Source organism: Engystomops pustulosus, chromosome 1 (assembly GCF_040894005.1).
Source record: "Engystomops pustulosus chromosome 1, aEngPut4.maternal, whole genome shotgun sequence".
NCBI classification, from domain to species: domain Eukaryota; kingdom Metazoa; phylum Chordata; class Amphibia; order Anura; family Leptodactylidae; genus Engystomops; species Engystomops pustulosus.
In genome coordinates, this window is record NC_092411.1 from 3,930,744 (window position 1) to 3,953,275 (window position 22,532).

At 48.0% G+C, this 22,532-nt stretch overlaps 1 protein-coding gene across 9 annotated transcripts in view; it reads right to left on the reverse strand.

Moving 5' to 3' along the window:
* The window catches only part of UNC13B (unc-13 homolog B), a 295,618-nt gene that overhangs the window by 83,324 nt on the left and 189,762 nt on the right, over nt 1-22,532 (reverse strand). For all 9 annotated transcript variants that reach the window (XM_072132773.1, XM_072132775.1, XM_072132774.1 and 6 more), the window contains 4 exons: nt 20,522-20,596; nt 19,936-20,155; nt 16,339-16,566; nt 16,074-16,215 (listed from right to left, as the gene is read on the reverse strand). In XM_072132773.1, the coding sequence (XP_071988874.1) occupies nt 16,074-16,215; nt 16,339-16,566; nt 19,936-20,155; nt 20,522-20,596 (665 nt within the window). The remainder of the gene's footprint in view (nt 1-16,073; nt 16,216-16,338; nt 16,567-19,935; nt 20,156-20,521; nt 20,597-22,532) is intronic.

Below are 22,532 nucleotides of genomic sequence, written 5' to 3' on the forward strand. Positions count from 1 at the left end.
TGCTTGGCCGCGCTTCAGATGTTTAAACGTAATTCAAGCGCATTGAGTGGGAGTCACATCTGGGCGCAGATGCGTTTAGACCTGGATATTTGCATCGTGGAACTAGTAACACGCGTTTATCCAGTAAACAAGGCAAAACATGAGCGGCTAATATAGAAACACAAATGATTCATGAGCCTGAACAGTGGCTCTGATACAAGGGATTTGTGTGAACGTCGCTTTGGGCTCGGATCCGATTGATTTTTAGAGGATTCTTCCATAATAGTCAAACAATGCAGCAACGTAACCCCCCTCTGACACCTGCCATTGGGTGAAAGCTGAGACCCCTCCGTAGAGATTGGACTATCAGAGGTTTCTGAAAAAATAACTGGTTTCAGACAAAACAATCTAATGTCACTGAAAAGAAAAGCTCAAAAGATCCAAAAATTTGGGGGTTTGACCATCCTACCTTCTCCTACCATCCAAATGGGATGACACCAAAATGACTAAAAATAGCAAAATTTCAGCGCAGGTGAGCTCATGTCAGGCCTGTCCTGTGAATACCCACGCCTCCATTCAGTGGTCCTCACATCTACTATATATTTCTCTACTTTTCTGGGCAGGATCGCTTATTAAACGTTCCTTCCTGGCTATTTTTGGAGTGTTTGGACCTATGATAGTTTAAATAACAGCACAATGTCAAGGAGCTGCCTCTAAAGCCAGGAGGATCTTGTCATGTATCAGGAGACGTCTGGACTCTCGGGATAGGGATGTAATATTACACTGTACAAGGCATTGGTTACGCCTCACCTGGAATATTCAGTTCAATTAGATTTCAGAGAAATACATACAAAGAGACGGCCAAAGGGGATTATTTTATCTAAAAATGTAAATGGGCCATTCATAAAATATGGTGGAAAAGCCAAGTGGGCACTGTCACTGTCTGAAGAAAACAAGGTATAAATCACCAGAGAAACGGTGAGAACTGTGAAATTGTGGAATAGCTGAGCTCAAGGGGCAGCAGAGAGCCCGGGAGCAGAGAGCCCGGGAGCAGAGAGCCCGGGAGCAGAGAGCCCGGGAGCAGAGAGCCCGGGAGCAGAGAGCCCGGGAGCAGAGAGCCCAGGAGCAGAGAGCCCAGGAGCAGAGAGCCCAGGAGCAGAGAGCCCAGGAGCAGAGAGCCCAGGAGCAGAGAGCCCAGGAGCAGAGCACGGCAGAGAGCCCAGGAGCAGAGCACGGCAGAGAGCCCAGGAGCAGAGCACGGCAGAGAGCCCAGGAGCAGAGCACGGCAGAGAGCCCAGGAGCAGAGCACGGCAGAGAGCTCAGGAGCAGAGCACGGCAGAGAGCTCAGGAGCAGAGCACGGCAGAGAGCTCAGGAGCAGAGCACGGCAGAGAGCTCAGGAGCAGAGCACGGCAGAGAGCTCAGGAGCAGAGCACGGCAGAGAGCTCAGGAGCAGAGCACGGCAGAGAGCTCAGGAGCAGAGCACGGCAGAGAGCTCAGGAGCAGAGCACGGCAGAGAGCTCAGGAGCAGAGCACGGCAGAGAGCCCAGGAGCAGAGCACGGCAGAGAGCTCAGGAGCAGAGCACAGAAGGGACAGCAGAGAGCTCAGGAGCAGAGCACAGAAGGGACAGCAGAGAGCAGAGAAGTGTTTAGATGCGTTCTTACATCAAAATAGCGTTGATGGTTATGTTTTAATAGAAAATTGTGTTCCCTACATTACATCCTTTCCTTGGTTGAACTTGACAAATTAGGGAAATACTTGAAAATTGCAGCAAACATAACAGATGTAGATAAATTGGAACCTACACAGAGACCATTATAGATCCCCCTCTGTAACTACATGATTGACCATCACACTGCAGCATCGTCCAGGTCCTTCTGATTCTCATCACATCTGTGTCCAGTTATTGGGACCTCTCTAGTTAATCTTCATCAACTTTACAACCCGTTGCTGAGCAACATGTAGGATAATAGAGGATGGACGGCGGCTGCGGAGGAGCTGCTACTCATAGATAGTGTAGAAATCATTGATAGGTGAAGGACATGTTGGGTACAGCCAAATTCACTCCTTATAGTCCTTTATGGAGAAACCCGGCTTTGCCAGAAATTTTTAGACTAGAAGGCTTCTCACCCTGGGAGGAGAAGGGGATCCTTACTTTGGAGAATTTGTGTACCGAGGGGGTGTGCAAAACATTTGAAGATCTTAGTACCACTTATGAGCTTCCCCGCTCCTGGTTCTTTCAATATTTGTAACTGAGACATCCCTATGACACTCAACACAGATTGACGCCAATTATGGTTGGACCCTGTGGCGCTTTGAATAGGGCTTTGTTGTCTACTTCTACTAAAGGGTTAATTTCCTTCTATAACAGTATTATTAAACAAAAAATTGGAAAATATATCAGTGAAATGCCGGGCTAGGTGGGAGAGAGATATTGGACCAATTCTAGATGAACAGTGGTCTGACTGCCTGGAGATTGTACCAACTCTGTCTCCAAGTGAGCCCTACAGAATGTCACACTTACTCATGCTGCACAGAGCTTATAGGTCTCCACAACTGTTATGTAAAATAGGCGTCCGTGGGGACTCATCCTGCCCCAGGTGTGGGATTGAAGAGGCGGGTATTCTACACATGATCTGGGAGTGTCGGGAATTAGAAGAACTCTGGAAGGAGGTGTTAGAACTCCTGGGTAAGGTGTATTCAGTTGTCATACCAGCAACCCCCCTCGCTTGCTTATTAGGAATCCTTGATATAAATAATGTCTCGTCCTCTAATATTATAGGGATCCAACAGGCTTTATACCAGGTCAGGAAGCTAATTGCTGCTCATTGGATAAAGCCAAGGCCTCCGGCAATAAGGGAATATATAGATAGGGTCAACAACATTATTAGGCTGGAATATGGAACATATATGAAGAGAAATTCTATAGCCAAATTTGAAAAAATATGGGGGAAATGGATGGATGTACCAGGACTGCCATCACGATCCTTGCTCCAACTCAGAGCGAGTCTGCAATACCAACTGTGTTTAGCCACATAAAGGGGAACTTGGAATGAAGTGATTCTGGGCATATTAGCTCAGTCCTCGGGAGCTGACTCTGGGGTGGGAAGAGGGGGGGGGGGGGGTTGGTCAGTGTGACTCCTTGTAAAACATTGATTCAAATACTGTCAGATCTTTTTTGATACTGTCTTTATTGAAAAATGGCTTAAGGTTGTTTGTAAAACAGTGTAATACGGTAACTATTTCTTACATGTAACATACCTTGGCCATAGAGCTGTAATGTATGACCATTTGTTTGTTTGTGTTTATAAAATCAAATTGATACGTTATACATGTGGGATCTCACCGATACGTTATACACGTGGGATCTCACCGATACGTTATACATGTGGGATCTCACCGATACGTTATACATGTGGGATCTCACCGATACGTTATACATGTGGGATCTCACTGATACGTTATACATGTGGGATCTCACTGATACGTTATACATGTGGGATCTCACTGATACGTTATACACGTGGGATCTCACCGATACGTTATACACGTGGGATCTCACCGATACGTTATACATGTGGGATCTCACCGATACGTTATACATGTGGGATCTCATTGATACGTTATACATGTGGGATCTCACCGATACGTTATACATGTGGGATCTCACCGATACGTTATACATGTGGGATCTCATTGATACGTTATACATGTGGGATCTCACCGATACGTTATACATGTGGGATCTCAGTGATACGTTATACATGTGGGATCTCACCGATACGTTATACATGTGGGATCTCAGTGATACGTTATACATGTGGGATCTCACTGATACGTTATACATGTGGGATCTCATTGATACGTTATACATGTGGGATCTCACCGATACGTTATACATGTGGGATCTCAGTGATACGTTATACATGTGGGATCTCACTGATACGTTATACATGTGGGATCTCACTGATACGTTATACATGTGGGATCTCACTGATACGTTATACATGTGGGATCTCACTGATACGTTATACATGTGGGATCTCACTGATACGTTATACATGTGGGATCTCACTGATACGTTATACATGTGGGATCTCACTGATACGTTATACATGTGGGATCTCACTGATACGTTATACATGTGGGATCTCACTGACACTTTATACATGTGGGATCTCACTGATACGTTATACATGTGGGATCTCAGTGATACGTTATACATGTGGGATCTCAGTGATACGTTATACATGTGGGATCTCACTGATACGTTATACATGTGGGATCTCATTGATACGTTATACATGTGGGATCTCACTGATACGTTATACATGTGGGATCTCATTGATACGTTATACATGTGGGATCTCACTGATACGTTATACATGTGGGATCTCACTGATACGTTATACATGTGGGATCTCACTGATACGTTATACATGTGGGATCTCATTGATACATTATCCTATATACATCGAGCAATGTAACAGGATCTATATGTATGTGATCCCTGGGAATGTGTTATCAAAGAGAGATGATACAATTGGTGTCTGACCCTGGTACATGACAACTGCAAAGACCATTGTATAACCATTATCTTTTTAGGGCTTCAGGAATGACTTTATCCCTGTGCACCAGACTCCAGGGTTGTCACTTATTCTCCATTAAAATCATTAGTCACCATTGATGATCTGATGTGCGCAGTCAGTGGTCATCACACCCGTCCATAAGAGACAATGGTTATCAATTGTCATATCATCTCTAATAACCGAGTCATCACTAATTGTCATGGACTACGCGCAGGATCAATTGTCATTACCCATGGACAACAAACAATGGTGATCAATGACGGTCACCTGCAGGTTATACACAGGACTTCAGGGAAATATAAAAGGCTGGACTGAGGCCATAATGATGCAGGTAGGGTGGTGGAGGTCCTTAGGAACAAACTGGTGGGGGATAATACACACAGTGATGTCACAGTACAGGGATAATACACACAGTGATGTCACAGTACAGGGATAATACACACAGCGATGTCACAGTACAGGGATAATACACACAGCGATGTCACAGTACAGGGATAATACACACAGCGATGTCACAGTACAGGGATAATACACACAGTGATGTCACAGTACAGGGATAATACACACAGTGATGTCACAGTACAGGGATAATACACACAGTGATGTCACAGTACAGGGATAATACACACAGTGATGTCACAGTACAGGGATAATACACACAGTGATGTCACAGTACAGGGATAATACACACAGTGATGTCACAGTACAGGGAATAATACACACAGTGATGTCACAGTACAGGGAATAATACACACAGTGAGGTCACAGTACAGAGATAATACACACAGTGAGGTCACAGTACAGGGATAATACACACAGTGATGTCACAGTACAGAGATAATACACACAGTGATGTCACAGTACAGAGATAATACACACAGTGATGTCACAGTACAGAGATAATACACACAGTGATGTCACAGTACAGGGATAATACACACAGTGATGTCACAGTACAGGGGATAATACACACAGTGATGTCACAGTACAGGGATAATACACCCAGCGATGTCACAGTACAGGGATAATACACACAGCGATGTCACAGTACAGAGATAATACACACAGTTATGTCACAGTACAGGGATAATACACACAGTGATGTCACAGTACAGAGATAATACACACAGGGATGTCACAGTACAGGGATAATACACACAGTGATGTCACAGTAGAGGGATAATACACACAGTTATGTCACAGTAGAGGGATAATACACACAGTGATGTCACAGTACATGGATAATACACAGCGATGTCACAGTACAGGGATAATACACACAGTGATGTCACAGTACAGAGATAATACACACAGTGATGTCACAGTACAGGGATAATACACACAGTGATGTCACAGTACAGAGATAATACACACAGTGATGTCACAGTACAGGGATAATACACACAGTGATGTCACAGTACAGAGATAATACACACAGTGATGTCACAGTACAGGGATAATATACACAGTGATGTCACAGTACAGGGATAATATACACAGTGATGTCACAGTACAGAGATAATACACACAGTGATGTCACAGTACAGAGATAATACACACAGTGATGTCACAGTACAGAGATAATACACACAGTGATGTCACAGTACAGAGATAATACACACAGTGATGTCACAGTACAGAGATAATACACACAGTGATGTCACAGTACAGGGATAATACACACAGTGATGTCACAGTACAGGGGATAATACACACAGTGATGTCACAGTACAGGGATAATACACACAGTGATGTCACAGTACAGGGATAATACACACAGTGATGTCACAGTACAGGGGATAATACACACAGTGATGTCACAGTACAGGGATAATACACACAGCGATGTCACAGTACAGGGATAATACACACAGCGATGTCACAGTACAAAGATAATACACACAGTTATGTCACAGTACAGGGATAATACACACAGTGATGTCACAGTACAGAGATAATACACACAGGGATGTCACAGTACAGGGATAATACACACAGTGATGTCACAGTACAGGGATAATACACACAGTTATGTCACAGTAGAGGGATAATACACACAGTGATGTCACAGTACAGAGATAATACACACAGTGATGTCACAGTACATGGATAATACACAGCGATGTCACAGTACAGGGATAATACACACAGTGATGTCACAGTACAGAGATAATACACACAGCGATGTCACAGTACAGGGATAATACACACAGTGATGTCACAGTACAGAGATAATACACACAGTGATGTCACAGTACAGGGATAATATACACAGTGATGTCACAGTAGAGAGATAATACACACAGTGATGTCACAGTACATGGATAATACACACAGTGATGTCACAGTGCAGGGATAATACACACAGTGATGTCACAGTGCAGGGATAATACACAGTGATGTCACAGTGCAGGGATAATACACACAGATGTCACAGTACAGGGATAATACACACAGTGATATCACAGTACAGGGATAATACACACAGTGATGTCACAGTACAGGGATAATACACACAGTGATGTCACAGTACAGAGATAATACACACAGTGATGTCACAGTACAGGGATAATACACACAGTGATGTCACAGTACAGGGATAATACACACAGTGATGTCACAGTACAGAGATAATACACACAGCGATGTCACAGTACAGGGATATTACACACAGTGATGTCACAGTACAGGGATAATACACACAGTGATGTCACAGTACAGGGATAATACACACAGTGATGTCACAGTACAGAGATAATACACACAGTGATTTCACAGTACAGGGGATAATACACACAGTGATGTCACAGTACAGGGATAATACACACTACAGGGATGAAAGTGATGTAATGGTCCCTACAAGTGCATACCCCTTGACTCAGGTAGACTCTCCCCTTCGTTGCATGACTCTGTCTCCTCACACCAGTCAGCTCCAAGACCAGGAGTAGGATAGATCGAGTGTATGACTCCCTGTTCTCCATAGGAATTATCAGTGTCCTCGCCACATTGATACTACGGATCATGCGCACTACATGGCACAGTATGACCAGGGCAGATTTATCATTACGCAGCTTGATAAATGTGGCACATGAGGTGTTACAGTGTTACACTGCTCACATGTGGCAGTGGATAGGAGACTGTTCCGTTAAAATGTTGCACAAATTTGCCACAACCAGTTCCAAAGTTTTTCCCACGCAAGAGGGGAGTTTTGCCTAAAAGTTGCACTTCATTAAAATCGGTCAACAAAGTCTGTATGAGGTGCAGCAGGAAAAACGTGGCGCAGGTGGCGCAAAAAGGTGCAAATCATCAGATGTAACAATTGTGATACATGATAAAAGACAAAAAACTACCGTAAATGCAATAATTCCATCACCGCTGGTGTAGGACCCCCTACCTGCGAGATCTGGAGGGTTAGCAGAACTGAGCAATTTAAGGGATTGTCCACTTCTTACAACCCCATGACACCACAGTGATCCCTTAGGTGATGGGAGTTTGGCAATCAGTGTCGTCTTCATTGGACTTTCTCATCACTTCATCATCCTCCATCACCTTGTCTTGTTGTCAGGGCGGAGGAGGTCCAGGCTATGAGATGCCTCCTGGTTTGCACATCATATAATCATCTCCCTTCTGAGGGTCCTCCACGTCCTCTCTGTAGAGATTATCTAATCAGGGAGACATTATCCACCGGGGAAGATCCTACAAATTATCTTATCAGATGTCCCATCAGGCCCCTGTCATCTGCTGGGATCGGGTCACACGCTCAGCAATCAGGGAAATGAATGGAGAGAAGAAGCAGATAAGAGGCAGGACCTGGACACCTCCTAGGGGTATCCGGAATATAAAGATGTGGCTATGACACGCGTTACTGCTAGTATGACCCATACACTGCCGATATCAGGCTGGTGGAGGTCCTGCCCCGCAGTAAATTACCTTGAGTGACGCCCATTTTTGATTCACAAGTTCTGACTTTCACCCATCCTGAGAACGGGGCTCCTGCACTCCGGAGGACACTAGACAGACTCACCTGGGGTCTGGTATTGGGTTGGGTTTGATCAAGAGACTGCAAAGAGGGAGGTTAGTTATTAGGTGGGATTTGATCTTGGGTCTACACAGGAGGGGGAGCTAGGGTTTGTTATTGGGTAGGGTCTGGGGTCTGACGTGGGTTTTGTTAATGGATTGGGTTTGGTCTGGGTTCTGCCCTAGGTTCTGTAAATGGTTTGGGGCCTGTATAAGAGGCGTCCGCCCAGGAACCTGTTATTGGGTAGGGTTGGATCTAAAACCTGCAGAGAAGGGGGGTCTGTTATTAGGTAGGATTTGATCTGGGGTCTGTTATTGGGTAGGGTCTGGTCTGGGGTCTGCATATAGGGATTCTGACGTAGGTTCTGTTAATAGATTGGTTTGGGTTCTGCAAAAAAGAGGTCTGCCCTAGGTTCTGTAAATGGTTCGGGTTTGGTCTTGGGTCTGCATAGGAGGGTTCTGTCTTGGGACCGGTTATTGGGTAGGTTTTGATGTAAAACTTGCAGGGGCAGGGGGTCTGCTATTAGGTAGGATTTGATCTGGGGACTACACAGTGGGGGGTCTGACCTGGGATCTGTTATTGGGTAGGGTTTGGTCTGGGGTCTACACAGAGGGGAGGAGTCTGACCTGGGATCTGTTATTGGGTAGGGATTGGTCTGGGGTCTACACAGAGGGGAGGAGTCTGACCTGGGATCTGTTATTGGGTAGGGATTGGTCTGGGGTCTACACAGTGGGGGGGGGTCTGACCTGGGGTCTGTTATTGGGTAGGGATTGGTCTGGGGTCTACACAGAGGGGTTGTCTGACCTGGGGTCTGTTATTGGGTAGGGATTGGTCTGGGGTCTACATAGTGGGGTTGTCTGACCTGGGTTCAGTTATTAGGTAGGGTTTGGTCTGGGGTCTACATAGTGGGGTTGTCTGACCTGGGGTCTGTTATGGGTAGGGTTTGGGGGTCTGCATAGAAGTTGTCTGACCAAGCGTCTCCATAGTTATCCATAAGCTCTTTACTTCAACTCTTTATGTTATTCTGCCTGTGCTTAGGGCTCCGTGAATTTGCTGACAGGTTCCCTGTAACCTCTTTTCAACCAATGACGCCATCATTATAAATCGATATAATGGTTTTTGTGGGGGAGATAATCTTCTCGTCTGCCTGACAACCTGATCCATAAATAAATCTCTGAATGAATGGAAAGGGCTGAGTGTTTCTAACCAACCAGCAGAACCCGAGACTGTACGGAGGAGATTGTGTCCTGTACAAATGGAAATATCATAACTCAATGTTCTACAATCCCATCAGCCGAGTAACGCGGTGCAATCAATAGCGAGAGAGAGGTCCGTGCGTTGTGTAAGGTTAATGTAATAGTCGGACCCGCAGGACCTCATCACAGCGGACGCTGACAAGAGGCGCTGCAGGAGGAACCTCATTCTCCCGGGCAGGTAGGTGACAGGAGGCTGAATGTGCCGAGCGGAGGGAGCAGCCGGGACACTGTGACCTAAATGCCAACATACACCGGAACGTGAGCGTCGCAGCACAACACAAGCTGAGGCCGAGGATGGATAAGAGAGGCAGCAACAACCACATGCTCCGGCGCTCGGCAGCGACAAGCACATGCTCCGGCGCTCGGCAGCCACAAGCACATGCTCCGGCGCTCGGCAGCCACAAGCACATGCTCCGGCGCTCGGCAGCCACAAGCACATGCTCCGGCGCTCGCCAGCCACAAGCACATGCTCCGGCGCTCGCCAGCCACAAGCACATGCTCCGGCGCTCGCCAGCCACAAGCACATGCTCCGGCGCTCGCCAGCCACAAGCACATGCTCCGGCGCTCGCCAGCCACAAGCACATGCTCCGGCGCTCGCCAGCCACAAGCACATGCTCCGGCGCTCGCCAGCCACAAGCACATGCTCCGGCGCTCGCCAGCCACAAGCACATGCTCCGGCGCTCGCCAGCCACAAGCACATGCTCCGGCGCTCGGCAGCCACAAGCACATGCTCCGGCGCTCGGCAGCCACAAGCACATGCTCCGGCGCTCGGCAGCCACAAGCACATGCTCCGGCGCTCGGCAGCCACAAGCACATGCTCCGGCGCTCGGCAGCCACAAGCACATGCTCCGGCGCTCGGCAGCCGTCACCAAGGCTTCTCCATGGGGACAAAACACTCACTGAGCCAATAAGTCATCACAATATCACTTATATAACAGATATACGAGAAAAATATACTGACATGGCGTCCTCCGTTACTCCTCCCGGAAATGTAAGGAGACAATGACACATTGGTTTTACCATTTCCCTTCTCAACAAGTGATTGGACAATGTGGAGGGATGTAAGACCTGGTGCACAGAATAGCTATTCCTTCCCACTCCCCATACACACGCATGCTTGGTTCAGCTGGGTTTGGGGTTTCTCCTATTTCGGACAGATGTCAGGACTATCTAGTGTGTATGGAGGCTTCTCCCCCAGCAGGTGTCAGGGGATGGATGGATTGGATGCTGAACGTTATAATGCACCACAAAAGACACCTGCATGCTTGGCTGAACGGAGCATGCATGTGTAAGGCAGTGGCATGAGGAATGTCTTTCCAGCTTCTGAGGTCCTTCCCCTACAAGGCTGTAGTATAATGTGTGACCCAGGAGTGCGCGGTCCCCACCTAGTTATAGGACAACCACAAACCGCCGTCACCAGGCGTCATCTCTTCCCCCGCCGCAGGCCTGACTGAATGATCCCCGCTGTTCCCGCTCCGCACCGCACGTAATAATCGTATAATGCTCTACAGAAATATTCAGCTGTAATGATTCATTACTGGCTTAATGTTACACCACAAATAGCAAAGTGTGAACAGGGCACAAAGGACAATCACAGCAAATCAGCGGCATGAGAGGAGGAAAGAAGAAGAGAGGAGAAGAGGAAAGAAGAAGAGAGGAGAAGAGGAAAGAAGAAGAGAGGAGAAGAGGAAAGAAGAAAGGAGGAGAGAAGAGGAGAAAAGGAAAGGAGGAAAGAAGAAGAGAGGAGAAGAGGAAAGAAGAAGAGAAAAGAAGAAGATAGGAGAAGAGGAAAGAAGAAGAGAGGAGAAGAGGAAAGAAGAAGAGAGGAGAAGAGGAAAGAAGAAGAGAGGAGAAGAGGAAAGAAGAAGAGAGGAGAAGAGGAAAGAAGAAGAGAGGAGAAGAGGAAAGAAGAAGAGAGGAGAAGAGGAAAGAAGAAGAGAGGAGAAGAGGAAAGAAGAAGAGAGGAGAAGAGGAAAGAAGAAGAGAGGAGAAGAGGAAAGAAGAAGAGAGGAGAAGAGGAAAGAAGAAGAGAGGAGAAGAGGAAAGAAGAAGAGAGGAGAAGAGGAAAGAAGAAGAGAGGAGAAGAGGAAAGAAGAAGAGAGGAGAAGAGGAAAGAAGAAGAGAGGAGAAGAGGAAAGAAGAAGAGAGGAGAAGAGGAAAGAAGAAGAGAGGAGAAGAGGAAAGAAGAAGAGAGGAGAAGAGGAAAGAAGAAGAGAGGAGAAGAGGAAAGAAGAAGAGAGGAGAAGAGGAAAGAAGAAGAGAGGAGAAGAGGAAAGAAGAAGAGGAGAAGAGGAAAGAAGAAGAGAGGAGAAGAGGAAAGAAGAAAAGAGGAGAAGAGGAAAGAAGAAAAGCAAAGGAGGAGAGGAGGAAAGAAGAAAAGGAAAGGAGGAGAGAAGAGGAGGGGAGCAAAGAAGAGGAGGGGAGGAAAGAAAAAGAGAGGAGAGGAGGAAAGGAGAGGAGAGGAGGAAAGGAGAGGAGAGGAGGAAAGGAGAGGAGAGGAGGAAAGGAGAGGAGAGGAGGAAAGGAGAGGAGAGGAGGAAAGGAGAGGAGGAAAGGAGAGGAGAGGAGGAAAGGAGAGGAGAGGAGGAAAGGAGAGGAGGAAAGGAGAGGAGGAAAGGAGGCTGCGGAAGGATCGATACTACAGACCGGGCCGCAGTAGCCAAAGCCCCTCATAATGTCTCTCATACAGCACGGGCCGCCTGCGTCTTCTCATCCTTCAACAAATGTAAGAATATTGCGGCTTGTAACACGACGTGTGCGTCGCCGTAATGAGGGATAAAAGAGCTCTGCGATCCAACGCTGCGCAGACAAGACGCAAGCCCGGGGCCCCTGCTGACATACAGGATAATCCGAGAGCCACAGCGCCCCCTGGGGAGCAGGAGATCAGTCACTATCCTGCAGACAATTCCTGCAGAGGTGGAAATTCTTACTCTTATGTTAGTTCTGGGGTGTTAAGAGTAGGAGCCTCAAACATGTGATCCCTACCTGACCACTACACAGAGGAGGGAGCTGAGCTGTAGTACTCCAACCTGACCACTATACAAAGAAGGGAGCTGAGCTGTAGTACTCCAACCTGACTACTACACACAGGAGGGAGCTGAGCTGTAGTACCCCAACCTGACCACTATACAAAGAAGGGAGCTGAGCTGTAGTACCCCCACCTGACCACTACACACAGGAGGGAGCTGAGCTGTAGTACCCCAACCTGACCACTATACAAAGAAGGGAGCTGAGCTGTAGTACCCCCACCTGACCACTACACACAGGAGGGAGCTGAGCTGTAGTACCCCAACCTGACCACTATACAAAGAAGGGAGCTGAGCTGTAGTACCCCCACCTGACCACTACACACAGGAGGGAGCTGAGCTGTAGTACCCCAACCTGACCACTACACAGAGGAGGGAGCTGAGCTGCAGTACCCCCAACTGACCACTACACAGAGGAGGGAGCTGAGCTGTAGTACCCCAACCTGACCACTACACAGAGGAGGGAGCTGAGCTGTAGTACCCCAACCTGGCCACTACACACAGGAGGGAGCTGAGCTGTAGTACCCCAACCTGACCACTATACACAGGAGGGAGCTGAGCTGTAGTACCCCAACCTGACCACTACACACAGGAGGGAGCTGAGCTGTAGTACCCCAACCTGACCACTATACACAGGAGGGAGCTGAGCTGTAGTACCCCCACCTGACCACTACACACAGAAGGGAGCTGAGCTGTAGTACCCCCACCTGACCACTACACACAGGAGGGAGCTGAGCTGTAGTACCCCAACCTGACCACTACACAGAGGAGGGAGCTGAGCTGTAGTACCCCAACCTGACCACTACACACAGGAGGGAGCTGAGCTGTAGTACCCCAACCTGACCACTATACACAGGAGGGAGCTGAGCTGTAGTACCCCCACCTGACCACTACACACAGAAGGGAGCTGAGCTGTAGTACCCCCACCTGACCACTACACACAGGAGGGAGCTGAGCTGTAGTACCCCAACCTGACCACTACACAGAGGAGGGAGCTGAGCTGTAGTACCCCAACCTGACCACTACACAGAGGAGGGAGCTGAGCTGTAGTACCCCAACCTGACCACTACACAGAGGAGGGAGCTGAGCTGTAGTACCCCAACCTGACCACTATACACAGGAGAGAGCTGAGCTGTAGTACCCCAACCTGACCACTATACAAAGAAGGGAGCTGAGCTGTAGTACCCCCACCTGACCACTACACACAGGAGGGAGCTGAGCTGTAGTACCCCAACCTGACCACTAGACAGAGGAGGGAGCTGAGCTGTAGTACCCCAACCTGACCACTATACAAAGAAGGGAGCTGAGCTGTAGTACCCCAACCTGACCACTACACACAGGAGGGAGCTGAGCTGTAGTACCCCCACCTGACCACTACACAGAGGAGGGAGCTGAGCTGTAGTACCCCAACCTGACCACTACACACAGGAGGAAGCTGAGCTGTAGTACCTCAACCTGACCACTACACACAGGAGGGAGATGAGCTGTAGTACCCCAACCTGACCACTACACACAGGAGGGAGCTGAGCTGTAGTACCCCAACCTGACCACTACACAGAGGAGGGAGCTGAGCTGTAGTACCCCCACCTGACCACTATACACAGGAGGGAGCTGAGCTGTAGTACCCCAACCTGACCACTATACACAGGAGAGAGCTGAGCTGTAGTACCCCAACCTGACCACTATACAAAGAAGGGAGCTGAGCTGTAGTACCCCCACCTGACCACTATACACAGAGGAGGGAGCTGAGCTGTAGTACCCCAACCTGACCACTACACACAGGAGGGAGCTGAGCTGTAGTACCCCAACCTGACCACTATACAAAGAAGGGAGCTAGCTGTAGTACCCCAACCTGACCACTACACACAGGAGGAAGCTGAGCTGTAGTACCCCAACCTGACCACTACACAGAGGAGGGAGCTGAGCTGTAGTACCTCAACCTGACCACTACACACAGGAGGGAGATGAGCTGTAGTACCCCAACCTGACCACTACACACAGGAGGGAGCTGAGCTGTAGTACCCCAACCTGACCACTATACATAGAAGGGAGCTGAGCTGTAGTACCCCAACCTGGCCACTACACAGAGGAGGGAGCTGAGCTGTAGTACCCCAACCTGACCACTACACACAGGAGGAAGCTGAGCTGTAGTACCCCAACCTGACCACTACACACAGGAGGAAGCTGAGCTGTAGTACCCCAACCTGACCACTACACAGAGGAGGGAGCTGAGCTGTATTACCCCAACCGGACCACTACACAGAGGAGGGAGCTGAGCTGTAGTACTCCAACCTGACCACTACACAGAGGAGGGAGCTGAGCTGTAGTACCCCAACCTGGCCACTACACAGAGGAGGGAGCTGAGCTGTAGTACCCCAACCTGGCCACTACACAGAGGAGGGAGCTGAGCTGTAGTACCCCAACCTGGCCACTACACAGAGGAGGGAGCTGAGCTGTAGTACCCCAACCTGACCACTACACAGAGGAGGGAGCTGAGCTGTAGTACCCCAACCTGACCACTAGACACAGGAGGGAGCTGAGCTGTAGTACCCCAACCTGACCACTACACAGAGGAGGGAGCTGAGCTGTAGTACCCCAACCTGACCACTACACACAGGAGGGAGCTGAGCTGTAGTACCCCAACCTGACCACTACACAGAGGAGGGAGCTGAGCTGTAGTACCCCAACCTGACCACTAGACACAGGAGGAAGCTGAGCTGTAGTACCCCAACCTGACCACTACACACAGGAGGGAGCTGAGCTGTAGTACCCCAACCTGACCACTACACAGAGGAGGGAGCTGAGCTGTAGTACCCCAACCTGACCACTACACAGAGGAGGGAGCTGAGCTGTATCCATTCTCTGTGTTGCTTTGACACCAAGAGCATTAATTGGTTGAGATTTCAGTCTCACACACAATATGACATTGATGGCCTGCCCCATGGAGAGATCATCAAAGGAAAAAAATCTAGAAAACCCCTCGAAGATTATGTCAAATGTTGCACCAAGTAAACTCACAATTTTGTGGTTCAATATAAGACAAAAGTGTGAAGATACCTGAAATAAAATTGTCAAAATCTCTGCTTGCTGTCAATAGACTGGAATAATCTTGTTTATATGCTGAGGCTTTGTACAATGTATCAGTAGAGGAAAGACTGATACATTGTAACAAACACAAAGCTTCAGGAGTTCTATATAAAACTCACAAGTGGAATTTCTCCTCCCACACGGGGTTGAGGTTGCCGTAGATCGTCTTTGTCCTTTTCTTGGTCTTGCCCACTTGTACGGTGACGTAGGGATCGCTTGAACCCGTCTTGTCCTTGGCTTGAAGGCCTTGGGCGCAGAGAACTAAACGGAAGAGGACGAGAGTGTGAGATACATAGTGACAGCACAACCTCCTCTCCGGCACTGTATAGGTGGTCCTGGCGTCCTCACGTCTCCCCATAGTACTGACCCCCACAAGGTCCTCACCTGTGATGGTGATCTTGGCAGACCATTTGGAGGTGCCATCCAGGACACTCTGCTTCACCGTCTTCATCTGCTGGGCATGGGCCACTTTAGTGACACTGAAGACGTCTCTGATGACATCAAAGATCTCGGGCTTGTTCCTTTCCCTGATCTTCATTCGATCCTTCATGGCCATGATGATGTTCTGGGTGCGGTCCTCCGCTCCATGCTTGGAGCTCTTCTCTGCTGCTCCTGTGGAGACACATGAAGAATTTTGTGTCGTCTTATTATATCCTCTAGGAAAGCTGGGTGATAACCCATGGCACTGCCATTACATGATGAATAACCCAGCTTTCCTAGACAACTTAAAAAGGAAGCGGTCACCAGGTTTTACCCCACTAAACTAGTAGTGAACTACTACCCCTCCCTCGAGTGGGGTATAAAATGTCCTTTCGAAATTCCATCTTTTAAGTGACATTTCATCCGTTTACCTATAAAAAAAAAATATCCCCAAAAGTGAGACAAATATGACTCTTCTCGCCTCATTTTCACATGAGATGCTTCAAGATCAGTGGTTGCAGGGGAAGTGTCACATCAGAAGCCCTTATCTTCTGTTCTGTAACACCTAGAAAACATGCTTCTGGTGCCATATTAAAGATAAGTATCTCAACTTTCAGATCACATAGGTAACAGGATATATATCTGCAGCTTGCATTCCCAACTATAGATCTAGCTGCCTTTATCTCTGATTCTGTAGCTTACAGAACCTGAAGTCGAAAAAATGAGATTCTTATCTTTACTATGACACCAGCAGCATGTTTCTAGGTGCTATGACACTAAGATAGAGGCTTCTGAAGTGACATTACCCCTGGCCTCTAAACTTGACTTGTCTCAAGTGAAAATGAGGTGAGAAGTATCAAGCATATGTCTGAGTTTGGGGGAGATGTATTTATGGAAAATGTTTGAGATTTTACATAAAAGAGGGAATTGTAGAAAGGACACGTTATACCCGTCCTGATGGGGGAGGTAGTTTAACTACTAATGATATATTGATCGAGAAGTAGGTTTTATACTTGGAGGACTCGGGGCCATGTACTGGTAACTCATTGATTTTCGGTGGGTTTGGTGCTTTTACATAAAAACCTCTTGTACTCCAATCACCTCTAGAGCTGCGTTCAACTCTGTTACCTCTGTTAAAGGACCTCATATTTGAGTCAAAATCTTTCTCCAAGTTTGCACCTCCAAAATTTAGACATTCAGACATGGCTTAGCCAAGGGGGGAATAAACTCCTGCCAGACACCTCAGAACCTCAGTTTCCTTCCATTCCTCCGCATCACAGAAATACGGAGACACAGCCCTAGCTGCAGCTTTAGATGTGACTGGAGCACATCAATAAAAACATACCTCGTGACCATCATTGCTTGACCAGTGTTAATGTAGATGATGTCTAATTTTTGAATTGAAACCTTTGTAAAGATCTCTGCTTGCTCTCCCTGAATAGAAACATTCTGATTTACACTAAGAGACTGGGTCTGGTGCTCATCATTGTGACAGATTCTCCGGATGCGGCCTGCAGTGTAGAGCATGGTGGCTTCTAACAATTTCCACCATTATTTACACTGTCTGTGCCGGGAGAACGCAGCAGAGGATGGGCCTAAGAAATAACCTGTATAAACCTAAACTTCTGCCTCGCATCATAAGCCTGGCCTGTGTCCTGGATGTAGAGAAATCCTGTTTGTATGCAGAGGAGCACCTCGGTGCACTGGGGGCGTGGCTACGTGGAGCAAGGAGCACTTATTTGGGGTCCTGGATAAGGTTCTGTGCACTGAACCTTATGTCCACACCCACACTGCACCCAAATGCTCATTTGCATATGAACATAGTTCCAAAATTTTCTCCCCCTCCTCGCTATGACTCCTTAGGACATGAGAAATATCAGCCCATCTGTCACCGCGTCAGGGATCGCGTCTTTCTCACATAAATTCCATCTGTTTAACGTAGATTAATAGAGAAATAATAAAAATCCATTTCTTCAAGGTCCCCGCAGCCTCTTATTGTGTGGAGCCGCTGCTCCAAGTGCTTCCATTATGAAGGAAGATACAAGATCCGACTATGGATCAGTCACTCTGGTAACAAGCACAATGATCCTCTCCAGCCCTCTGCTATAGTATGACGGGCGGCCACATATAGGGGGGGCTGGAGACCACCCGGATCATAGTCCGTGGCTGCGGAGACGTGGTCACACACGTTGCATCCGTTCTGACGGATCCTTTCACTTCCCCTATACAGGAAGGAATATCAGGACTGTGATACATTGTAACGAACCATTCAGCTACAGTCATGGGGAACCCTTGAGGAAGCGACGGCGAAACGTACGTCGGGGTGCTGCGGTGGTGGTCTCGAGAGCCTTGTGTATGATTGGTAGGCACCTATACATGTAACGCCCTCCTTTCTATTTGGGCAAAATTTACACATATACTTATATTGTGCTCTCTATATTTACTTTTATACTTATTGAGGTGGACTTGTGACTCATTGACCACCACCGCTTTTGTGTGTTTGTTGTTGTGTATTTTAGGTGAAGATTTTAAATTGTTTTGTCTTTTTTGGTTGCCTTGTGGGAATAAAGATTGAGTATGGTATTCTACAGTTTTATGTATTGTGATTTCGTTGATGTGGTCCTGTGTACTACTATTAGTATTCACAATCCTGATGTGGTCTGAAAGATGAGATTCTTCTCTTTAATATGAAACCAGCATCATGTTTTTAGGTGCTATGGAACTGAACACAGGGACATCTGAAGTGCCACTATTCATGCATCTACTAAACTTGACTCATCTCAGGTAATATGACTCATCTTTGCTAATTTTCTTTAGAGGTTAATGTGGTAAAATGACAGGTTCCCTTTACAGGGGTTTCCAGGATGCCATAATATTGTCACCAGAACGCAGCCTGTCAAGACCTCAATATTCTGATCGCAGACAAAAGTTATAAGGTTTAACCATCACAAAGATGAAATCCGTCAGAGCAGATACAAGTACAATAGGCGGATTCTGTAACATCAGCCTGAGAATAAACAGGAGCAAATGTCAAGGTAGAAGCGCAGCAAACACTGAGCGCGGATTATCCCAGAGGGGGAGAGGAAATTATACCCTGCGCTGTCACATGTAACAAGCGCCGGGCAGGTGGCAGCAGCAGGAAGGAGCAAATACCTGACTGTACAAGGCGAGAGACAATACAAGGGTAACCATGAAGTATCCAAGAGCGGCACAGGTAGGCGGTGACTGTGGAAGGCTCAGGCGGCGGGCGACAGCTGGGGGGGGGCACAGGCGGCGGGCGACAGCTGGGGGGAGGGCACAGGCGGCGGGCGACAGCTGGGGGGGGCACAGGCGGCGGGCGACAGCTGGGGGGGGCACAGGCGGCGGGCGACAGCTGGGGGGGGCACAGGCGGCGGGCGACTGCTGGGGGGGCACAGGCGGCGGGCGACTGCTGGGGGGGCACAGACGGCGGGCGACTGCTGGGGGGGCACAGGAAGCGGGTCATTAGGTGCAGGTGACTGCAGGGGGCACAGGTGTTGGGGGGGCACAGGTAGCAGGTCACTGCAGATAGCAGACACTTACGTTGCAGGCAGTCGGCGTTCAGTAAGTCTTGGCACTTCTCATGACACTTGACGCCACATTCGGAGCAGCGCATTCCTTGCCGGGCGATTCCCCACAGAAGACCCTCACACTCATAGCAGTAGGTGGGGGTGGTGGCCGTCCAGATCTCAAAGTTGTGAGGGGTAGTGCAGGAGATGGGGTAGATTAAGGCTTGTAGAGTCTTCTTATACACATGAGATTTCTGAAACAGGAGAACCAGGTAACATGAAGCACCAGAGCAGATAACAGGGAGAAGCCCGGACCCTGGAGGTAACATCATGATTATTCTGAGCTTTTCTATGAAGAAACACTAAACTATCAGCCAGATGCTACGGAGACGCAGAATCTTCTACAGAATCTCACATATGGTACAAGAATCCTCCACATAGGGACTTACATAACCCTGAATTACTCAGACTATCAGGGGGCACCGGGTCCTGAAGTATCTGAGGTTCTGGAGCATCCATATACAATGATGGGGAATAGTGAGGTTCTGCAGCAGCTGGAGGATTGTGTTATGTCCTTAGATATTGTTCTTTCAAATATCCTGCAGCAGCTTCATACTTACCAGGTCTTCATCCTTGAGTGAGGTTCTGGTGGCCATGGCGGAGGTGATCCCGGCTTTCCTGGACTGGACCAGGGACTGCGAGGAGAAGAAGAAGAAGAGGCGATGAGAAACGAGATCTGGATTACAAGTGACTTTCCTTGTTCGTCTGGCAAAGTAAGAGCCCAGATTTATATGGAGACCATGGAGGATCCAGAGCAGTGATCTGCAGGGGGTCACATCCCCAGCTGCACCATGTGAGGAGAGATGAAGACTAGGGGGTCTCGTGGTCTGGGGTCTTATATTCTTCCCACCTGCAGATCTTTGCCCGGATCCTGCGCTGTGTCTAAAGTTATTACAATAGCAAATCATAAATGAAGCATCAAAAGAAAGAAATTCTATGGGAAACAAACTAAAGGAAACTTTATAGGGAGGTAAAAACTATAGTGGGGACGACATACATGCCCAGGGCCGGCCATGATCCGGAGAAGACCCTGGCATGTATGGAAGGATGGCAGATGCTACTGAATGGGGTCAGGGGCTTCGTGTAAGAGGACCCCGCCATTCAGCGTCCATCACTGAGTGTAATGGACCTGGAGTGTAGGACCAGGACCTGGAGCTCTATACTGGGCAGAGCTCATGCCCTTCCTGCTGACCGGTCACCATAATGTCAGGTAAGTATCCATTGGAGGACGTGGCCATAGGCACCCGTGGCACCCTAACAATATGCTCAGGGGAAGGTCAATCTCAAAGTTTCCTGAAAAAAAAAAAAAAATCTACTTCCCCCCCCCCAAAAAATAAAGCAAAGGTAACAGATTGTCCCTCTCTATGAGTTGACCTGTGACCTCTGCTCGGGTTATGTGTCACCTCTTCCTGCACCGATTTAACACAAAAATGCAAAATCCCTCCAAGGCCCCGTTCACACCTGCGTCTGAACTTCCACTATTCACTTCTGTAAGTGGTGCAAATGGGCCAAAGTGGAAGTCATTAAAAGTTCAATGACATCAATGTTTTGCGTTATGGATCCAAGATTTAACCTTTAGGAAGTCTGTTGGGTGGCGGCCAAACAGCCAATCCATCAATTTGACGGCCCTGGTTATTAGCCATGGCTATGATTGGCCAGGGGGTGTTCTCTAGGGGGCGTTCATTTGCTGGATCGGCTGTTCGGACGGTAGAAACGGAACGCTGAACCCACAGCGGGACGTTCAATACTTTAAAGGAAATCTGCCATCAATATCCCTCCTGTTACACCATAGACATTACTCCTAGATCCAGGCACCGGGACTGTGGTATCTTCTTATAATTGTTATCCGTGGCCTCTTTCCTTCTAAAATCTACTATTATATTATGGTAATAAGCTAGAAAGGCTTACCAGAGCCCCTCCGCACTACAGCTTCACAGGCTATTACACTGTGCAAGAGCACTTCCCCCTCCCACTGTGTGGGGAGAGAAGTGCTGTGGGACTAGGAGGGAAGTGCTGTGGGACCAGGAGGTTATGGTTAGACCTTGTAAAAGCATGTGAAGCCACATCGCACAGGGGCTCTGGTAAAGCCCCCAGAGTCCTTCAGGCTCATTAGCATAATTCTAAAAGTTGATTTTAGATAAAGATGAGAAGATACCACAGTCCCGGTGCCTGGATTTATGAGTAATGTCCCTGCTATGTCGTGATGGATTCTGATGAAAGATTTCCTTTAAGAGTCTTGCCAGCTGCATCCAGCGCGGCGCTGCCCGTGATAGAGAATAAACGATCCATTAGAGGAAATCTCGCGTCTATCAGAGTCCATTAAGTCAGTGATGTAGGGAAAGCTGCCAGCAAAACAAAGAATTTCTAATAAGTCACATTACGGGGAGGAGAGGGAGGCTTAAGGCTACTAATGCAGGGGGTCCGAGGCGGCCGCCTACTCTGGAGAGAAGCTACTTACCATGGCCTGGAGGATAGGAGGGACAGCAGCGTATAAAAGAATTGCAAAAGGTTAATTCATACACAAAGTCATCGGGAGAACTCGGGTGTCTATGTGTAGTACTGAGAACTGGG